Source organism: Balaenoptera musculus, chromosome 8 (assembly GCF_009873245.2).
Source record: "Balaenoptera musculus isolate JJ_BM4_2016_0621 chromosome 8, mBalMus1.pri.v3, whole genome shotgun sequence".
NCBI classification, from domain to species: domain Eukaryota; kingdom Metazoa; phylum Chordata; class Mammalia; order Artiodactyla; family Balaenopteridae; genus Balaenoptera; species Balaenoptera musculus.
Genome location: NC_045792.1, coordinates 59,168,901 through 59,192,153, shown reverse-complemented (window position 1 = coordinate 59,192,153; position 23,253 = coordinate 59,168,901). Strand labels below are relative to the sequence as shown.

The window sequence follows — 23,253 nt, the reverse complement described above, 5'->3', positions numbered from 1 at the left end:
AAAAGTTTCAAATGAACATAGCATTTTATTACAACTGAAAATATTGCTACTTAACCAAGTAATCTTTTCTATTACAGCTTTTTCTTTCTCCTGGAACTTCTAATTATTTTTTTCCCTTGCATTACATTACCTGCCCTTATCACCTTAACACTAGTCCAAATTCTTAAGGGTGGTATTAGAATTCTTTTACCCTGGATACCTCTTACACTTTGAAAGAAAATGGGGTGGTCTTTTTTTCCTTTCAATTTTTACTTAAATGTAATATGAATATCAAATGCAAATAGTAAATATAAGGATGCCTTAACAGCCATTTTCATTTTCATTTGCTACCCTCTTCCTCTATATTCTCAGTATACTTAATATTTTTTATTCTGGAATTTTTTACTTATTAAATTAAATCAAAGATACTTTGTTATTTCCACATTGTCATTTTTAACAACTACTTAATCCACCATGTTGATGAATCATGATTTTTACAACTGTTAATGTTGGACATAGGTTGTTTCCAAGTCTTGACCATTACAGATAACATTCAGTGAACACTTACAAATATGTCTTTATTTTCTTTCTAGTTTAATTAAGTCCTTGGGTTAGATTTTCATGATTAAAATCATTAGGTTAAAAAATATAAAAACAGTACTTGCTCTGTGTACTGTCATATTGTTTCTTTTTTTTTTTTTTTTTTTTTTTTAGTATATATGCTAGGTATTTTTTTTTTTTAATTTTGTTTATTTATGGCTGTGTTGGGTCTTCGTTTCTGTGCAAGGGCTTTCTCTAGTTGCGGCAAGCGGGGGCCACTCCTCATCGCGGTGCTCCGGCCTCTCACTATCGCGGCCTCTCTTGTTGCGGAGCACAGGCTCCAGACGCGCAGGCTCAGTAACTGTGGCTCATGGGCCTAGTTGCTCCGTGGCATTTGGGATCTTCCCAGACCAGGGCTCGAACCCGTGTCCCCTGCATTGGCAGGCAGATTCTCAACCACTGTGCCACCAGGGAAGCCCCATATTGTTTCTTTTAGACATATTAAAACCAATTTGCAGTGTTTCTAGAAGTCAGACTGATCTCTTTTTATATAGCTATGCCGTTGATAGATAATGAGGTAGATATAAAATTTCTTCAAGGTTGTTTAGGTTTACATTTCTTTGATTATTGGCAATAATGAACACCTAAGTAAAATTTTATGTGTGTTGTCTCTTATGAAATGTTGCACATATCTTTGACCTTTTAGATTATTTGATTGTTGATTTTCTTCACAGTTTGCTCCTTTGCTCTCAACCAGTAATGCCACTGAGTGAGTCTGAACATTTTGAAGAGAATCTCAAGTTCTCTTGATTTAAGGCACTGGATCCTTGGACTGACATCTTGCTTTTTCTTTTCTTTTTTTAAAAAGCTTTGACAGATCCAAATGCTTCTGCTGCCCAGCAGGCTGTTCTCCAACAGCACATCAATAGTCTGACGTACTCACCTTTTGGAGACTCTCCTCTCTTCCGGAATCCCATGTCAGACCCTAAGAAGAAAGAAGAGGTAAGTTTAAGGATGTTTCTATAAAATCTGTTCTCAGAGTAGGAGAAACTTAGGTGTAATTAAGCTTTTAAGACACATTATTTATGCTTTTCACTAGGCCAGGGGGTAAATTATTTTTGTATCTGGAAGGCAGCATGACAGTGAAATAAGTGTTGAACTGGAAGTAAAGGCTGAGACTTTTCAACAGCCCTGATATGAGGCAGATATTATACTCATTTTATAGTTGAGCAAACTAAGGTTCACAGAGGCTGATTTCTCTAACATCATAATGTCTTAAGTGGCAAATCAAAATTTTTTTCTCCTGATTTCTACATAGCTTTGTCTTAATCTCTTAGGCTCTAGAAATGGTCTTCTGCTCACTGTGTTGTGGCATTAAAAGTAGTCTTTGGTCGGTTTAATCCTTTTTTTACCACTTACAGTCTGTGAGATATTGGGCATCTCCTTTTGCCTCTCTGAATGTGTTTCATCTGTAAAATGGGAATAGCAGTTCTGTTCAGTGTTGAGAATTAGAGTAAGTTGCTCAGTATACAGAAATTATTTAGCCATTTATGTCTGACTAGTTATTGTGTTCAGCACTGAGGATACCTAATAAAAGTAAACAAGAATTTATTCTCTAAGAGCTTGCTATCTAGTGAGGAAGATCAGACCTGTACATGCTTAAATTTACTCAGCTTTAGTATAGTATATGCAGTAATAGAGAGATGAGCCCATCAACTGATGAATGGATAAACACAATGTCGTATGTCTATATAATGGAATATCATTCAGCCATAAAAAGGAATGAAGTGATGATACATGCTACAACATGGATGAATCTTGAAAACATGCTAAGTCAAAGAAGCCAAACGCAAAGGCCACATGATTCTATTTATATAAAATGTCTAGAATAGGCAAATCCATAGAGACAGAAAGTACATGCTTGCCAAGAGATAGAGGGGACTTCCCTGGTGGTCCAGTGGCTAAGACTCCGCACTCCCTATGCTGGGGGCCCGGGTTTGATCCCTGGTCAGGGAACTAGATCCCACATGCTGCAACTAAAGATTCCACATGCTGCAACTAAAAAAGTCCCACATGCCACAACTAGGATCCGACACAGCCAAATAAATAAATAATAAAGTAAATGAATGTTAAAAAAAAAAAAGAGAGATAAAGAGAGGAATTGGGAGGCACGGGATTTCTTTTTGTAATGAGGGAAATGTTCTGGAATTTAGTGGTTGGTGGTTGTACAGCCTTGTAAATATACTAAAACTCACCTGAATTATATGCATTAAAATGGTGAATTTTATGTTAGTGAATTTTATCTTAATAAAAATTTAAAAATATCACAGAGGGAAGAGCATAGATTCTTCGGTGAGTTTGATAAAGGTTTTCAGAAGAGGTAAGGTTTAACTTTTTTTGAGAACATATGTAGAAGTTGGTAGATCTAGGTCAAGACATTCCAAGTAAAGGCACAGAGTTGTGAAAGATCACGAAAGAGATTTGGGAAGGTTTGTTGTTACTGAAGTGTAAACAGTCTGCATTGTGAACAGAAGAATAAACTGTGACGGGTTTTATATTTTAGATATTGTTGTTTCAAGTGGTTATATAATCCCATGTATACTGTTTAGGAAAACAAATGTATAACATCCTGAAGATGCTATGGAGACATAGTAAAGGTGCCATCAAAACCAACCTGAAAACTAATTAATTTAGTTGTATGTCTCCTCCACTAAGTTGTAATACCCTCAAATATCAGGGAGAGTAATTGTATTATTATTATTATTTTAAATAAATAAATTTATTTATTTATTTATTTATTTATTTTTGGCTGCATTGGGTCTTCGTTGCTGCACACCGGCTTTCTCTAGTTGCGGCGAGTGGGGGCTACTCTTCATTGTGGTGCGCGGGCTTCTCATTGCAGTGGCTTCTCCTGTTGCGGAGCATGGGCTCTAGGCACGTGGGCTTCATTAGTTGTGGCATGTTGGCTCAGTAGTTGTGGCTCGCGGGCTCTAGAGCACAGGCTCAGTAGTTGTGGCGCACGGGCTTAGTTGCTCCGCGGCATGTGGGATCTTCCTGGGCCAGGGCTCGAATCCATGTCCCCTGCATTGGCAGACGGATTTTTAACCATTACGCCACCAGGGAAGTCCCAATTGTATTATTTTTATTCTTAGTGTTTGACTCATGGTAATTATCAGCGTTTATTAAATGGTGGATAAATGCAAGCTAATATCTATCCATTTTTTCAGAGTGATGTAGATTGCATAAAAGTTGAATATTTATGGCTGTGTCTCACTTTTTCTTGAAGGATAAGATTTTTGGTTTAATTGAAAAGTAATTAGGCTTAGAATTATTTTGGTATTATATTTTCTTAAAATTGAATGTAAATATCGTCGTCTTTGTTTTAGAAAGCAAAACAACTGCAGGCTATTCTCTTTTGTAAGATGAAGAGAAGTGCACATGGTATATTAATATGTTCTGTTAGTACATTTCGATTTACAAAGCACTTCAGATGCAGTATCTCAATTACATTTTGAAACAAGTCAGACAAACCCATTGAAATGGGGGCTGGGGAGATGAATGAAAATCAATTATAGAGAAATAAAGACAGTTACATTAGCATTCACACTTACATACAAAGTTGGGTGGGAAATCCTTGTGTTTTGGGAGCCAAGACTCCAAGAGGGATCTAGCAGGTGAATGGCAGGGATGAGGTGTGAACTCTGGTCTTTTGATTTTTAAGGCCAGTATCATATTTGAGTTAAACTAGAACTTTCCTTGATTTTTTTGTTTTTCAGAGATTGAAACCAACAAATCCAGCAGCCCAGAAGGCTCTCACAACACCTACACATTATAAACTGACACCCCGCCCTGCCACCAGAGTCCGACCGAAGGCTTTACAAACAACAGGCACAGCCAAGTCACATCTCTTTGATGGGCTAGATGACGATGAACCATCCTTAGCCAATGGAGCATTCATGCCCAAGTGAGTTTCTGTTAAATTAGATGTAAAATACTAATATAAACTAAGTGTAAAACTGTTTACTTAAATGTGCTACAAATGTTATACATTTTTTCCTTAATGTGATAAATATAGAATGTCATGAAGAAGAATAAAAATAACTCGATCACTCCCAGGGATAATCATAGTTAACATAAACATGTTTTGGTTAACATGCTTCAAGTTTTGCATATATCATGTTATTTGGTTTTGTTTTTGATAAGCTAGTGCTTACATTATTTTAAGCAGAAGACACTGTTTTCTTACAACTCAAATTGGCCAAACTAGTTAAGAAAAAAATATATATACGTATACACACATTTGTTTTAATTCCTACACATATAGATATTAAATAATAAAATAATAATAAATAATTACATTGAAAATAAATTCAGGAAAGTATGTAGAAGAGTTGTTGGTAAACATTGAAAATTATACTTAAAGTATGCAAACATGCCTTATTAGAGTGTTAATATATATACATGGGGGAAAAAACTGAAGAAAAATACATACCAAAGTGTCAATAGTAGTTAACTTCTGGAGATATAATTTCAGGGCATTTCATTTCTAAGTTGTTTATTTTTCTAGATGCATTGCTAAACACACACACAGGCTTTTTTTAAATACCGAATACTTTTCTAATCAAAAAGGAAAGCTTTTTTTTTTTTTTTTTAAGCTTTGGGGGGAAAAGTAGGAATTCATCTCTTACAGTTCTTAGTCTATGAATGTTATAAAGTGTAAAAAATTATCACTCCTTTTTTTCTCTTAAAAGTATGGTGGGCAGCTGCTTAAGAAAAGATGGAAAGTCCGATTTTATGCATTTCTTTAGAACATCATTGGATTATTTTGAAGGCAGGAACTGTGTATTATTCATGTTTATGTCCCCAGCATTTAGCAAATTGTTCGGCACAGAGTAAATAAAAAGGGCTTAGAGTCACCCTTTTTAGTCCAGTCATCAGATCAACAACTTTCAGGGCAATTTCACCAGGTCTTAGGATCTACAAATATGATATACAAATAGAGAGGATTGGAGTGGGAAAGCACACGTTTTGCTGTTAATATGGTATATCCCCTTCCTGGCTTCTACTTCTGTGGTGTTGCTCTCAACAGTCTTTACTTGATGTATCAGAAGTACACGGTTTACCTGTCACTTTTCCTTGATTTACTTTCCTGGAAATGTGGCTTCCAGGAACCCCCCACTTTTCTAGTTTTGTTCCTACCTTACTGATTGCTCCTTCTGTCTCCCTTGCTGGTTCCTCTTCTTCCTGGCCTCTTAAAATTGGAGTGCCCCTAGGCTCAGTTCTTGATCACATTATCTTTACTCACTCCCAAAGTGATTTAATTTAATTTCAAGACTTTTTGATCATCTGTAGTCTAATTCTCAAACGTTTATCTCCAGCCTGGCCCTCTCTCGCAAACTCCAGACTCTTATATCCAATATCCAGCCCTACTCAACATCTCCACTTGCATGTCTAATAGACATTTATTTCAAAATTAATCTGTCCAGAACTGAACTGATCTTCCACCTTAAAGCTATTCCACCCAAAGCCTTTCCTGTTGCAGATAATTGCATTTCTATCACTCTAGTTGTTCAGGCCAAAAATTTTGGAATCATCGTTAACTTTTTTCATACATCCCATATCTAAGCCATCAGCAAATCTTTGTTCTGCCTTTAAAAATTATCCAGAATCTGACCAGTTTTACCACCTTCACTGCTACTAATTACCTTGACCCAAGGCACCATCATCTCTTGACTGAATTACTGCAATATTCTCCTAACTGATATTTTTGCTTTTACCTTTGTTCCTTTGCATTCTGTTCAGAATACAGCTAACAGTGATTCTTTTGAAGTGTAAGTCAGACCATGTCACTCTCTATCCAAAACTCAATTGTGGTTTGTACTTCACCCAGTAAAAGCTGAATTCCTTACAATGGCATATGAGGCCCTATAAGAACTGACGTTCCATTACCTCTGTAAACACATCTACTACTGTCTTCACTGTTTACTCCACTATAATCTCCTTGCTGCTGTTAGGACAAGAAAGGCATGCTATCGCCTTTGGATCGTTGCTCCAATTGTTCTCTTTGCCTAAAACACTTCTCCCCATAAATCCTAATAGCTAACTCTCTTACTCTTTACTCAAATGTCACATCGGTGAATACTACTCTGGCCACCCTATTTTAAATTTTACCCATCTTTTCTCTTGTCAGAACTCCACATGTTCTTTTATTTATTTATTCTGCCAGTTATGCCAGCATCATTTGTTAAACAAACTGCACCATTCCCAAGGGAATTTAAATGCTACCCTTGATATATTAAGTCAGATTCTCTATTCAAGTTATATGCTTGTTCGTTTGCATGTGTGTTTATTCTTTTTTTTTTTTAAGTTTTAAATAACTTATTGAAATATAGTTGATTACAGTGTTGTGGGGGTTTTTGTTTTTTTGGCTGCGTTGGGTCTTCATTGCTGCGCGTGGGCTTTCTCTAGTTGCGGCGAGCGGGGGCTACTCTTCGTTGTGGTGCATGGGCTTCTCATTGCGGTGGCTTCTCTTGTTGTGGAGCACAGGCTCTAGGCACGTGGGCTTCAGTAGTTGTGGCTCACGGGCTCAGTAGTTGTGGCACACGGGCTTAGTTGCTGTGAACAAGACACATTCCTCTGTCACAAACTATGGGGGAAGAGAGATGTTGACAAAATAATCACAAGTGAGACAAGTGACAGGAGAAGTAGAGATTGCCACTGTAGGAGAGACTAACAGAATGATGAAGGAAAGCTTCTCTGAGGATGTGTTGTTTAAACTGAAGAGGGATAGGGAGGACTGTCAGGCAGAGGGAGTATTTTGATGTTTCTGGTTTTAAATACACATATATATTTTTTCAAGTGGATATAATTTTATTTTCCAGTTTTTTTTTCAATGTTTGTTTCAAACATGACTTGACCAAATGGTATTCTGTCTTGTATTTACCAAGATAGTCTCTCCCCCCACCGCCCCATTTATATAAAATACTGGAAAGTGCAAGTTGTTGCCTGGACATGAGGGAGAGGTCTTGGAGGGATAGAAAGGAGAGATTACAAGGTGTATGAGGAGACTTCTGGGTGTTTATGGCTATGTTGTTTTTCTTGATTGTGATGATGGTTTCACTGGCGTATACACATGTCAAAACTTACCGAATTGTACAATTTAATATGTGCTGTTTACTGTATGTCAATTCTGAACTAATAAATAAATGTAGCAAGGTTGTGGGAAACAAGTTCAATACAAGTTCAAACAAGTAACTCTTATTCCTATATCGCTGTATTCCTATAAGCCAAGTGAGGGCAGTGACGTAAATATGGCGAAATATACATGAATCTGTCCCTTGTTTTCACTTATGAAATATTTCATTGTTGAAATAAATCTGGTGTTCAAAGTCACAGTTTTGCTTTCACAAATTGTGCAACACTTTTCTGTTCTTTGGCTTCTTGTGTCTGTTCCTTGTACCTGTCTCACCTTGATATTTCTGATTCCAGTCCTCTTCACATTTGCCTGACACTGTTTTTATGTTTCATATTTAGTTCCTTGTCTTTTAGTTGTACGTTCTTCATGTGAAACATTTAATTAAACCATCTTCTCTCCTCCCCCCCACCCCACCCCTGTTGCTGTGTTTCCATCCATTGCAGCTAGTATTTTCTGTGATCACCAGGTTGTTCGCTCTTTGGCCAGAAGGGACCCTTTCACGTTGGCTCCTAAGCCCTTTCCATAGGCCCTGATAGTGTTTGGTAACTTACTTTCTTGTAGAGTTCACCATGTCAAATTTTGTCCAGGATTTTTTTTGCCTTCTGTGTTCCTGATTTAGATTGGCTTGGATGTTCCTGTCTTATAATTTCCTTACCCAGTTTTGGTATAAAAATTAGGCTGACCTCACAAATTGTATCATTTCCTCTATTTTCTGGAAGACTTTGTGTAAGATAGGCCTTTTTCCCCCCCTTCCATTAGATGTTGGATACTGGTGAAGATACAAGTCTGAAGTATTATTTGTAGTAAGGTGTTTTGTTCTAATTATTGACTTTAAAGTTATAGGACATCAGCTTTTTCATTTTTTTGAGTCACTTTTGACAAGTTATGTTCTTATAATATTCATTTCAGCTCATTAAAATTCCAAACTTACTGGCATAAAGTTGTTTAAAAATATCCTTACTGTCTTTTTCATTTCTGTAGAATCTGTGGGGATGTCTGTGTTTTCATTCCTGACATGTGGGTATTTTGTGCCTTCTCATTTTAGCAATGTGGTCAGGGATCTACCAGTTTTATTGACCACTTCAAAGAACTAACTTCTGGCATTATTGATGCTCTCGAGTCTGATTCCTATTTCATTAATTTTTAATTGTATTTATCATATTTTCACTAATATTTATTTTTAGTCCCTTCCCCCCTCTTTTTAAAAAAAAATTTTTTTAATTTATTTTATTTTTGGCTGCATTGGGTCTTTGTTGCTGCACATGGGCTTTTCTCTAGTTGTGGCGAGCAGGGGGCTACTCTTCATTGCGATGCGCAGGCTTCTCATTGCGGTGGCTTCTCTTGTTGTGGAGCATGGGCTCTAGGTGCGCAGGCTCAGTAGTTGTGGCTCGCGGGCTCTAGAGCTGAGGCTAAGTAGTTGTGGTGCACAGGCTTAGTTGCTCCGCAGCATGTAGGATCTTCACGGACCGGGGCTCGAACCCGTGTCCCCTGCATTAGCAGGTGGATTCTTAACCACTGTGCCACCAAGGAAGTCCATTCCCTCCTCTTTTTATGGTATTTAATTTTCTGTCCTTTGTCTAAATGGATGCTTAGCTTTTATTTTCAACTTTCCTTTTCAAATATTAATATATGCATTTAGAGATGTAAATTTCCCTTTTAGTTCAGCTCTATTTGTACTCTACAAGTTTTGATATGGTAGTACTCTTAATGTTCAAAAAATAATTATAAATGTTTTCTGATTTTCATGGGGTTTTTTGAGCCTTGGGTTATTCAAGAATATAAATTCCTAACATGGAGATTTTTAAGTTATCTCTTTGCTGATTTCTAGCTTATGTGCAAAAGAAAAAAGTACTTCAGGTGATTTCAGTTCTTTGAAACTTGTGGCTTGCTTTAATAGTCCAACATATAGTTAGTTTTCATAAACATTCCATGTGTATTTGAAAAGAATATTTATTCCATAATTGTTGGGTATGGTGATATTAAATTAAGCTTGCTAATCATTTAGGTCTTCTACATACATAGTGATTTATTTGGTTTGGATATTTCAGTTACTTTATTTCCTTAACCTCCAGTATCACAAAAACGCATATGAACACATCTGCAGTTTTCCTAAATTTATCTATTTTAATATTTAACAGCTTTTACAAATGTGTGCCTGAATTACTTGTGTTTTTTTACTTACTAATTTTTATTGTGGTAAAATATACATGAAAATGGTTAAAATGGTAAAATTTGTTATGTACAATTGCAATTCAGTTGTGTTAAGTATATTTACAATATTGTGTAACTATCACCACCAGTATCTCCAGAACTTCATCATCCCAGACAGAAACTCTGTACCTGCCATGCAATAATTCCCTATTTTCTTCTTCCCCCAGAAGAAGAAACCTGTTAACCTGTTAACCTCTGTATTACTTTCTGTCTGTAAGAATTTGCCTATTTTAGATACCTCATATACAGAGAATCATACAGAATTTATTCTTTTTTTCATGTCTGGATTATTTTACTTGGCATAATGTTTTATTTTATTTGTTTAAATTACTTTTATTGGAGTATAGTTGCTTTACAATGTTGTGTTAGTTTCTGCTGTATAGCAAAATGAATCAGCCATACATATACACATATCCTCTCCCTTTTGGACTTCCTTCCCATTCATGTCACCACAGTGCATTAAGTAGAGTTCCCTGTGCTATACAGTATGTTCTCATTAGTTGGCATAATGTTTTAGAGGTTCATTAAGTTGTAGCATGTATCAAAACGTCATTTCTTTTTAAGGCTGAATAATATTCCACTGTATGGTTAACCCACATTTTGTTTATCCATTCCATCTATTGATGGACTTTTGGGTTGTTTCCACCTTTTAGCTATGTGAATAGTGCTGCTATAAATGTTGGTGTACAAGTATCAGAGTCCCGGTTTCAATTCCTTTGAGTATATATCCAGGACTGGAATTGTTTGGTCATACATTGATTCTATACTTAACCTTTTAAGAACTGCCAAACTGTTCGGGCTACCTGAAAAAGAATTCAGAGTAATGATATAGTAAAGGTGATCCAAAACCTTGGAAATAGAATGGAGAAAATACAAGAAACGTTTAACAAGGACGTAGAAGAACTAAAGAGCAAACAATGATGAACAACACAATAAATGAAATTAAAAATTCTCTAGAAGGAATCAGTAGCAGAATAAATGAGGCAGAAGAACAGATAAGTGACCTGGAAGATAAAATAGTGGAAATAACTACCTCAGACCAAAATAAAGAAAAACGAATGAAAAGAATTGAGGACAGTCTCAGAGACCTCTGGGACAACATTAAACACACCAACATTCGAATTATAGGGGTCCCAGAAGAGGAAGAGAAAAAGAAAGGGACTGAGAAAATATTTGAAGAGATGATAGTTAAAAACTTCCCTAATATGGGAAAGGAAATAGTTAATCAAGTCCAGGAAGCGCAGAGTCCCATACAGGATAAATCCAAGGAGAAACACGCCAAGACACATATTCATCAAACTATCTATCAAAAATTAAATACAAAGAAAACATACTAAAAGCAACAAGGGAAAAACAACAAGTAACATACAAGGAAATCCCCATCAGGTTAACAGCTGATCTTTCAGCAGAAACTCTGCAAGCCAGAAGGGAGTGGCAGGACATATTTAAAGTGATGAAAGGGAAAAACCTACAACCAAGAATACTCTACCCAGCAGGGATCTCATTCAGACTTGATGGAGAAATTAAAACCTTTACAGACAAGCAAAAGCTAAGAGAATTCAGCACCACCAAACCAGCTTTACAACAAATGCTAAAGGAACTTCTCTAGGCAGGAAACACAAGAGAAGGAAAAGACCTACAATAACAAACCCAAAACAATTAAGAAAATGGTAATAGGAACAAACATATCGATAACTACCTTAAATGTAAATAGATTAAATACTCCAACCAAAAGGCATAGATTGGCTGAATGGATACAAAGACAAGACCTATATATGCTGTCTACAAGAGACCCACTTCAGACCTAGGCACACATACAGACTGAAAGTGAGGGGATGGAAAAAGATATTGCATTCAAATGGAAATCAAAAGAAAGCTGGAGTAGCAATTCTCATATCAGACAAAATAGTCTTTAAGATAAAGACTATTACAAGAGACAAAGAAGGACACTACATTAATGATCAAGGGATCAATCCAATAAGAAGATATAACATTTGTAAATATCTATGCCCCCAACAGAGAAGCACCTCAATACATAAGGCAAATGCTAACAGCCATAAAAGGGGAAATCAACAGTAACACAATCATAGTAGGGGACTTTAACACCCCACTTTCACCAATGGACAGATCATCCAAATGAAAATAAATAAGGAAACACAGGCTTTAAATGATACATTAAACAAGATGGACTTAATTGGTATTTATAGGACATTCCATCCAAAAATAACAATATACTTTCTTCTCAAGTGCTCATGGAACATTCTTCAGGATAGATCATATCTTGGGTCACAAATCAAGCCTTGGTAAATTTAAGAAAATTGAAATTGTATCAAGTATCTTTTCCGACCACAACACTATGAGACTACATATCAATTACAGAAAAAAATCTGTAAAAAAAATACAAACACATGGAGGCTAAACAATACACTACTAAATAACCAAGAGATCACTGAAGAAATTAAAGAGGAAATCAAAAATACCTAGAAACAAATGACAGTGAAGAAAACACAACGACCCAAAACCTATGAGATGCAGCAAAAGCAGTTCTTAAGACAGAAGTTTATAGCAATACAATCCTGCCTCAAGAAACAAGAAACATCTCAAATAAACAACAGAACCTTATACCTAAAGCAATTAGAGAAAGGAGAACAAAAAAACCCCAAAGTTAGCTGAAGGAAACAAATCATAAAGATCAGATCAGAAATAAATGAAAAAGAAATGAAGGAAACAGTAACAAACATCAGTAAAACTAAAAGCTGGTTCTTTGAGAAGATAAACAAAATTGATAAACCATTAGCCAGACTCATCAAGAAAAGGAGAAGACTCAAATCAATAGAATTAGAAATGAAAAAGGAGAAATAACAACTAACACTGCAGAAATACAAAGGATCATGAGAGATTACTACAAGCAGTTATATGCCAATAAAATGGACAACCTGGAAGAAATGGACAAATTCTTAGAAAAGCACAACCTTCTGAGCCTGAACCAGGAAGAGAGAGAAAATATAAACAGACCAATGACAAGCACTGAAATTGAGACTGTGATTAAAAATCTTCCAACAAACAAAAGCCCAGGACCAGATGGCTTCACAGGCGAATTCCAGCAAACATTTAGAGAAGAGCTAACACCTGTCCTTCTCAAACTGTTCCAAAATATAGCAGAGGGAGGAACACTCCCAAACTCATTCTATGAGGCCACCATCACCCTGATACCAAAACCGGACAAAGATGTCACAAAGAAAGAAAACTACAGGCCAATATCACTGATGAACATAGTTGCAAAAATCCTCAACAAAATACTAGCAAACAGAATCCAACAGCACATTAAAAGGGTCATATACCATATCAAGTGGGGTTTATCCCAGGAATGCAGGGATTCTTCAATATATGCAAATCAATCAATGTGATACACCATATTAACAAATTGAAGGAAAAAAACCATATGATCATCTCAATAGATGCAGAAAAAGCTTTCGAAAAAATTCAACACCCATTTATGATTAAAAAAAAACCTTCAGAAAGTAGGCATAGAGGGAACTTACCTCAACATAATAAAGGCCATATGTGACAAACCCACAGCCAACATCGTCCTCAATGGTGAAAAACTGAAACCATTTCCGCTAAGATCAGGAACGAGACAAGGTTGTCCACTCTCACCACTATTATTCAACATAGTTTCGGAAGTGTTAGCCACAGCAATCAGAAAAGAAAAAGAAATAAAAGGAATCCAAATCAGAAAAGAAGAAGTAAAGCTGTCACTGTTTGCAGATGACATGATACTATACATAGAGAATCCTAAAGATGCTACCAGAAAACTACTAAAGCTAATCAATGAATTTGGTAAAGTAGCAGGATATAAAATTAATGCACAGAAATCTCTTGCATTCTTATACACTAATGATGAAAAACCTGAAAGAGAAATTAAGGAAACACTCCCATTTACCATTGCAACAAAAAGAATAAAATACCTAGGAATAAACCTACCTAAGGAGACAAAAGACCTGTATGTATGCAGAAAACTAGAAGACACTGATGAAAGAAATTAAAGATGATACAAACATGTGGAGAGATATACCATGTTCTTGGATTAGAAGAATCAACATTGTGAAAATGACTATGCTACCCAGAGCATCTACAGATTCAATGCAGTCCCTATCCAACTACCAATGGCATTTTTCACAGAACTAGAACAACAAATTTCCCAATTTGTATGGAAACACAAAAGACCCTGAAGAGCCAAAGCAATCTTGAGAAAGAAAAATGGAGCTGGAAGAATCAGGCTCCTGGACTTCAGACTATACTACAAAGCTACAGTCATCAAGACAGTATGGTACTGGCACAAAAACAGACATATAGATCAATGGAACAGGATAGAAAGCCCAGAGATAAACCCACCCACATATGGTCACCTTATTTTTGATAAAGGAAGCAAGAATATACAATGGAGAAAAGACAGCCTCTTCAATAAGTGGTGCTGGGAAAACTGGACAGCTACATGTAAAAGAATGAAATTAGAACACTCCCTAACACCATATACAAAAATAAACTCAAAATGGATTAAAGACCTAAATGTAAGGCCAGACACTATCAAACTCTTAGAGGAAAACATAGGAAGAACACTCTTTGACATAAATCACAGCAAGATCCTTTTTGGCCCACCTCCTAGAGAAATGGAAATAAAAACAAAAACAGGGGGCTTCCCTGGTGGTGCAGTGGTTGAGAATCTGCCTGCCAATGCAGGGGACATGGGTTCGAGCCCTGGTCTGGGAAGATCCCACATGTCGCGGAGCAGCTAGGCCTGTGAGCCACAATTACTGAACCTGCGCGTCTGGAGCCTGTGCTCCGCAACAAGAGAGGCCGTGATAAGGATTGGCCTGCACACCGCGATGAAGAGTGGCCCCCACTTGCCGCAACTAGAGAAAGCCCTCGCACAGAAACGAAGACCCAACACAGCCATAAATTAATTAATTAATTAATTAATTTAATTTAAAAAAAACAGATGGGATCTAATGAAACGTAAAAGCTTTTGCACAGCAAAGGAAGCCATAAACAAGCCTAAAGGACAACCCTCAGAATGGGAGAAAATATTTGCAAACAAAGCAACTGGCAAAGGATTAATCTCTAAAATTTACAAGCAGCTCATGCAGCTCAATATCCAAAAAACAAACAACCCAATCCAAAAATGGGCAGAAGACCTAAATAGACATTTCTCCAAAGAAGATATACAGATTGGCAACAAACACATGAAAGGATGCTCAACATCACTAATTATTAGAGAAATGCAAATCAAAACTACAATGAGGTATCACCTCACACCGGTCAGAATGGCCATCGTCAAAAAAATCTACAAACAACACTGGAGAGGGTGTGGAGAAAAGGGAACCCTCTTACACTGTTGGTGGGAATGTAAATTGATACAGCCACTATGGAGAACAGTACAGAGGTTCCTTAAAAAACTAAAAATAGAACTACCATATGACCCAGCAATCCCACTACTGGGCATATACCCTGAGAAAACCATAATTCAAAAAGAGTCATGTACCACAATGTTCATTGCAGCTCTATTTACAATAGCCAGGACATAGAAGCAACCTAAGTGTCCATCGACAGATGAATGGATAAAGAAGATGTGGCACATATATACAATGGAATATGACTCAGCCATAAAAAGAAACGAAATTGAGTTATTTGTAGTGAGGTGGATGGACCCAGAGTCTGTCATACAGAGTGAAGTAAGTCAGAAAGAGAAAAACAAATACCGTATGCTAACACATATATATATGGAATCTAAAAAAAAAAAAAACATGGTTCTGAAGAACCTAGGGGCAGGACAGGAATAAAGACACAGACGTAGAGAATGGACTTGACATGGGGAGGGGGCAGCGTAAGCTGGGATGAAGTGAGAGAGTGGCATGGACTACCAAATGTAAAATTGGTAGCTAGTGGGAAGCAGCCACACAGCACAGGGAGATCAGCTCGGTGCTTCGTGACCACCTAGAGGGGTGGGATCGGGAGGGTGGGAGGGAGACGCAAGAGGGAGGAGGTGTGGGGATATATGTATATGTATGGCTGATTCACTTTGTTATAAAGCAGAAACTAACACCATTCTAGAGCAATTATACTCCAATAAAGATGTTAAAAAATAAAGGAAAAAAGAAAGAAAGAACGGCCAAACTGTTTTCCATAGCTGCTGCACCATTTTACATTCCCACCAGCAGTGCACAATGTTTTAATGTTCTCCATATCCTTGTCAGCTCTTGTTATTTTATGGTTTGTCTGTTTGTTTATAACAGCCATTCTAGTGGGAGTGAAGTGGTACCTCATGCTTGTAATTTGCATTCCCTTTATGATGTTGTGTATCTTATGTGCTTATTGGCCATTTATCTTCTTTGAAGAAAACTGTGGCAGTAACTGGAACTCAAGGATGATGATATTGACCTTCAGAGTTTTTGTTTTTTTTTTTATGACAGTGCTTATTGAGATGAGTCATAGCTGAACTTAGGACCATGTGCTTTTTACTTTTAGTTCTTAACTCCAGGGGTAGAGACTTTTCAGGTCCCAACACAAAACGAGTGGCATTACTAGTGACCCACCCCCTTGGTGGCTCTAGACTCATCTCTGCCTCCCTGGTCCCACAAGACTGTCAAGTTCACCATCAGCCTCTCAGCCTTCCCTTTGGATCAGAAAGGTCTTCAGGAGAAAAGCAACCCAAAATATCGGACACCTCCCCATACCACTGTCCCCCCAGGTTGCTGGTACAGTCATTTTTTACTATCTTGTTGGCTCTTAATGCCTAGAAAGAGCTCTGAGTTTTCTGGTAATCCTTCCTAGGCGAATTAGTCTCCATTACCTAGTCTACCATTAATAGGAGGGCAAGTTTTATTTTTCATGGAAATAATAATTTTTTATTGTCAAGTGCCTATTTTATTGGCTTACTTAATACTTATTTAATAACATCATTACTATAAGGAGTATAACTAGCATACATAGGTAAGGAACAAACACTAGATGTTTGTTACTATATAACCCAGTTGTTGAGACTAGAATAAATAAGAGAGTGGCCTAACTACTTAATGGTTGGTTTTGGGCGGCGGTGGGGGGCGGGGGGAGGCGGGTTGGTTGGTGGGGTTTTTTTTGTTTTGCTTTGTTTTTGTTTTTTTGGCTGTACCGCACACCATGCGGGATCTTAGTTCCCCAACCAGGGATCAAACCCACGCAGTAGAAACGTGCAGTCCTAACCACTGGACCTCCAGGGAATTCCCAATGGTTGGTTGTTTTAAAAGAGGGAATAGAGTGCATTAGGTAATCCAGTGACTTTTTAAGTGGAGGTTGATTAAGATCTCTTATATGGTTTTTCTACTTAAAGCCTGTATGCTGTAGACGTTGTTGCCTTAAATAAACCTATTGTACACAAACTTGAACTTTTTAGGTATTCATGGTCATTTCCATCATTGGATATCAGGGGATTTTACTCCTCTTTCTTGTCTTTTTTTTAAAGAAACCTATCTCATTTAATCAACAAACATCTATCCTATTTTCCTTCAAGGCAGCGTGCCAAGTTCTATGCAGGAGCAGTCATAAATCCTGACTGCCAAAAAAGAAAATATTTAATGAGAGAAAAGACATATAGAGAAGTAATTGAAATATATTACAGTGTGATGAGTAAACTAGTGTCTGAACAAAATGCTCAGGGAGTTCAGAAAGGGAAGAGTATTTTCTAGGGGATTTCCTACTTGGTTTTTATGTGCTTAGCTTATTCTTCCAAACACCAGAGTGTAATATATTTGAGACCTTGTGTTCTGGTTATGTATTTATGGGATAAGTTGGTGAATTGAACTTGTTAGGTCAATTTTAGATATATATGAATTGAATAAGAGTGCCCCTTTCCACTTAAGGTTTTAAGATAGTCTTTGATGTAATTATGTGTGCCTGAGTTCTTTCTTTTTTTTTTCGTTTGGTCTCTGCTTATAGGAAGAGCATTAAGAAGCTGGTTTTGAAAAACCTTAACAATAGCAATCTCTTCTCTCCTGTTAATCGTGATTCAGAAGATCTAGCTTCACCATCTGATTATCCAGAAAATGGAGAGAGGTAAACTGAATTCTCATTTGGGTTACTTCTGGTAGAGGGCCTTGTGCTCATTTAGAAAAGATTCTGAGCTTAGAATTTATTCGTTCTATGAAATTTTATGAAGTTAGAAGTATTGGGTTGGCCAAAAAGTTCGTTCGGATTTTTCCATACTATCTTATGGAAAAATCCGAACGAACTTTTTGGCCAACCCAATATTACAGCATATGAGCATCTAGAAATTATGTTGTGTTGTTGCTTCTTGAGTACTTTAGACCTTAAAATTATTGTTTTTCTGATTCACTTCTGCAAAACTATTTTGTTATCCATGTATGTCATTTTGGACAGGGTTGTTAAAGTGATACACAGTCACTGTAACCAAACCAAAAAAATAAAAAAGTATAGAAATATATAAAGGAGGAAGTACAAGTATATACACTAATTCTTAAGAGTTCAGTATGTATTCTTACAGTTTAAAAATTTATTTATAAATATATTCTTATATATTGTAGAGTTTATGCACGAAATAATATTCTGTAACCTGCTTATTTCCATTTACTGTAAACACCTTTCTGTATCAATATGAATAACCTGCCTCCTCTTTTTAAATGAGTCTGTAACCATTATTGTAAATGTAAGGTAATTCAATCAGTTCTCTATTAGAGGACATTTAGATTATTTTGGTATTCCTAAATTCAAAATAATGCTTCAATGAAAAATCCTTGCATGTATGTCTTTGCACTCCTGTTTTTTTTCTCTTTGGATAAAATTTTAGTTTGAGTTTTCATAAATGAATCATTATCTAATACCTTATTGATTATAATATTAAAAATTAAAAATTTTCAGGTTTTTATTTTGAAATTCACCACTGATTATTTGACCCCACATAGTAGACACCCCTTCCCCCTTTAAACTAAATATTGTGATGCTCAGATTCATTCATTCATGAAAATAGGTCAGTTAAAGCTGTGGAATCTACAGCCAGATTTCCTGGGTTACAATCCCAACTCTAGCACTTACAGCTTTGTGACCTTGGCAAGTTATTTTTCTGTGTCCGAGTTTTCTGTAAAATACAGAGAATGATAGCTTATTTTCCAGGTTTACCGTAAGTATTAAGTGAATTTTTAATGCATGGAATTACCTAGAACAGTGCCAGATGCTAGTAAAAGCCTAGCAATGGTTGATTGTTACCATTTTACTACTGTTTCTACTCAAGGGGCTAAGATAGTATTTATTTTCTCCCTTTTCAGATTCAGTTTTCTGAGCAAACCAGTCGATGAAAACCATCAGCAGGATGGAGATGAAGATTCTCTTGTGTCACATCTTTATACCAACCCTATTGCCAAACCCATTCCTCAAACCCCAGAGAGTGCTGGAAATAAACATAACAGCAGCAACAGTGTGGATGATACCATTGTTGCGTTAAACATGCGTGCTGCCTTGCGAAATGGGCTGGAAGGAAGCAGTGAAGGAACCTCTTTTCATGAGGAGTCACTGCAGGATGACCGAGAAGAAATAGAAAATAATGCTTACCATATGCATCCAGCAGGTCAGATTCAGATTGGCACTTGAGTAATCTCCTACCAGTCATATGAGACCTCTTGTTTGTCACTGATTTTCAACATAATAGAAGTCAGCTCTTTGAACTTCTAAATGTTTTTTATTGCATTTTATGGAAGTTAACACTTAAACACTTCACACTGATGCTTTGGTTGATTTGGAATTCACTTTTTTTTGTACCTTTGGAGTAGTTAAAATTCATTTTATTAATTATCCTGGTATAGTTTAAATATCCCAAATTTTGTAGCCAGAGAGACTATCCTCATAATTTTTCCTAGCTTTATAAACTCACATATTGTTAATTGGTTTTTTAATTAAAATTATAGTAGTATTATCATATGAGATTTTTGAGATTTGAGTTCGTTTAAGTGTATAGACCATAAATGCCTGACTAGAACAGGCATTCAAATGTTAGTGGTTGCTATGGTTATTATCACCTCAGTTCTGTGCTTTTCTTTTTTGTCCCCAACAATGAACTGATTAGTTTTTCCACACTAATCCATGAAACAGTATAAACTACAAGACTGAAGTATCTTGACGGGATGCTTAAAGTTTGCCTTTTTTCTCTGTTGACTTAACATCTCATTTGGGTTTTGACAAATGTCATTACATTCCCCCTGCCCCCCTTTTAACTGAGGTACAATTTGCATATAGTGAAGTGCACAGATCTTAAGTGTTCATTTCAATGAATTTTGACATATATATACTCAATCAAGAGATAGAACATTTCTTTCACCCTGGAAAGTTCTTTTGTGTCCCCATCTCAAGAAGTCAACCACAGTCTCGTTTCTGTCACATAGATTAGTTTTGCCTAGTCTTTTTTTTTTTTTTAATTTATTTTACAGTTTGTCTTGATGTGTCTGTAAACTTGTTCTTTATCTAATTATCTTATTGCCTTCATATATATCTTTGGTCACTTGGTGCCCTAAGGAAACAACTTTATACTTTCACATTAAGAATCCTATGTTGTCTGTGTTTGTGTTTAGACATCTACATGAGTTCATTATAATACTGCATCTTAAATATCCAGTCTAGATTTTTTTTTATTGTTTCTAGTTTTCTCACTGACCTTTTTTGCCGCCTCCCAATTTAAAATTCCATTCTCAAGGACACTTTAACAATCCTCTAAAACTTGCCCATAGAGAAGCAAGTTAAGCATGTGAGTGGGCATTGCTGGAGGCTGGAATTTGATCTTATATTGGCCTTAAACTCTTTCCTCTCAGAGAGCAAGTTAGCCTGATCTCTTCCTATAAATGGAACAAGGAGTGACTAGAATAAGCATACCCATGCTATATTTTCTTTGATTTCTTCAGAAATCTGCCTAGTTAGCACTTTTTAAAATAACATCAATGTAGTCCTTTAAGTTTCCATTTGTCTATGGGACTTTCTCATGTAGGATTTTTCATCTTGATTTTAGCTCTCAATTTGAGGATGTAAATTTGAAAGATACAAGAGGTTTATAGAAGGCAATAACATGTAAAACTAAAAGCATTGGGTTTGGAGTTTTAGCTCCACCTCTAATCCACTGAATTACCGCATAAGCCAAAAACCTGGGTTTGGGCATCTTCCATGTGTAAAATAAAAGAAAAAAATAAGTCTTTCCCAGAATGTATTCTATGGAATGCCTTTCATAGTGCAGTATGTTAATAGGTGTCATATGAAAAGGAAGTTCTGTGGTTAAATAAGTCTTGGAAACACTGGATTAAGTAAATAGATTTCATTGTTTTGTGAGTTTTCAGAACCTGTAATATACTATCTTGTGCATGTTCTGCAAACTTACTTAACCATGAGGTTTTTTTAAAAAAAAACTTGGTTTCTCTTAAGAATAGTGTTTCTTAGAAAAGCAGATTAAAAAAAAAAAAAAGAAAGAAAACTAGCTTGGAAAAATGCTTTATTCCTATATATTTTCTCTTTTTATAATATTTACTGATTATTTCAGGTAACTTTTTAAATTATCCATTCTGTAGAAAATTTTTAAAAAGGAAAAAGTGAAATAAATATTACTGAAAATTCCTCTACCTGAGGTCAGTCACAACTAGTATTTTCCGTTTCTTTTGTCATAGGCATCGTTCTCACTAAGGTTGGCTACTATACTATTCCATCCATGGATGACCTAGCTAAAGTTACCAGTGAAAAAGGAGAGTGCATTGTCTCTGACTTCACTATTGGTCGTAAAGGTGAGTGTGAATTTAAGAGTTAGTAGTGTATAAGCCAGAGATCTTCACTTTATTTTTGTAATTAAGTAAAGGAAGCTCTTGATAGCTAAATCTGTTTTTTGCCTACATTTGGACCCACCTTGGCCTGAATAGACACTTTGATTGAAAAGTAACAAAAAAGACTAGAACTTTGTAACAGTCTTTACAAAGACTGTAAGTATTTGGTAAGTATTTGGCTCATTGCAATTTTCTACAATTAAAATACTGTAAACAGCAAGAAATACTAAGTGATAAAATTAATAGTTGACAAGAGATGGGTAGTATTTAGGTTCAACTTCATATTATTATTACAGATAAAATTTTCTTGGGGAAAAATCTCATCTTGCTGTATTGTATTAAAAGAAGGGCTCAAGTATTTTAATTCATACTGCAGGCTAGGTGTTAAGGGTTGTTTATGTAGCAGCCATACAGATATATGGGGAGAGACTTTAAAAGGCTATTTTGAGGATAACATTAAGTGCTGTAAAAACGCACATGTTAAATCAGATAAATGTATTTGATGTCACCTTCTAATACATATTATAGATGAAATAACCCATTCAAGGAATTGCTGGGTGATTTAGAATATTGATTAATGTTTAAAGCTGCTTGCTTCTTCTGATTATATAATCACTAGAAGTATGAAATGGGTATTTGCCCTCTATACAGGATGAGTTTTTAACTGTTTGTTCTGATTTATAGGTTATGGTTCAATCTATTTTGAAGGAGATGTGAATTTGACAAATCTAAATTTAGATGACATTGTGCATATCCGAAGGAAAGAAGTGATTGTCTACTTAGATGATAACCAAAAACCACCTGTGGGTGAAGGGCTAAATAGGTATGAATTTATTTACATATTTTAAAAATAATCAGCTAAATCACAATTTTTTTCTGTTAACACAAACGTATTCATATTATATACATTTTTTTGCAACTTGACTCTTTGACTTACTATAGTGTGTGTGATTATTGTTTCTCTACTTTCATTTAAAAGTATAAGTGATAAAGAAATGCTATAGTATGACTTTTTTGACTTCTTTTCCCTAATATCTTCAGGTCCAATTGGTTAGTTTCCAAAAACTTCTGGAAAACACTTTTTTTTTTGGCCACACTGCATACCATGTGGCATCTTAGTTCCCCAACCAGGGATTGAACCCTTGCCCTCTGCAGTGGAAGCACAGATTCTTAACCACTGGACCACCAGGGAAGTCCCAGAAAATGCTTTTTAATAGTATTTTTCTCTTGTTTCTGCTGTGACTGTGCTTAACTGTTTCTCTATATTTTAGTGTGAGATACTAGTTTCTAATGGTCCAGGTGAAAGGGCCACAATTAAAGTCATTTATGTTCACAACCCACTGAGATTGAATCATGAAGAAATAGAAGCTCTGGGGCTTCCCTGGTGGCGCAGCGGTTAAGAATCTGCCTGCCAGTGCGGGGGACACGGGTTCGAGCCTTGGTCTGGGAAGATCTCACGTGCTAAGCAACTAAGGCTGTGCACCACAACTA

At 36.2% G+C, this 23,253-nt stretch overlaps 1 protein-coding gene across 9 annotated transcripts in view; it reads left to right on the top strand.

Annotated features, from left to right (window-relative positions):
* NUP98 (nucleoporin 98 and 96 precursor) overlaps nucleotides 1-23,253 on the top strand; it is a 101,165-nt gene that overhangs the window by 41,171 nt on the left and 36,741 nt on the right. For all 9 annotated transcript variants that reach the window (XR_005020846.1, XM_036859596.1, XM_036859595.1 and 6 more), the window contains 6 exons: nucleotides 1,388-1,521; nucleotides 4,296-4,483; nucleotides 17,897-18,013; nucleotides 19,240-19,538; nucleotides 21,613-21,726; nucleotides 22,447-22,585. Coding sequence is in view for 8 of the 9 variants with exons in the window: in XM_036859596.1 (XP_036715491.1) it covers nucleotides 1,388-1,521; nucleotides 4,296-4,483; nucleotides 17,897-18,013; nucleotides 19,240-19,538; nucleotides 21,613-21,726; nucleotides 22,447-22,585 (991 nt within the window). In the remaining variant the exon portion in view is untranslated. The remainder of the gene's footprint in view (nucleotides 1-1,387; nucleotides 1,522-4,295; nucleotides 4,484-17,896; nucleotides 18,014-19,239; nucleotides 19,539-21,612; nucleotides 21,727-22,446; nucleotides 22,586-23,253) is intronic.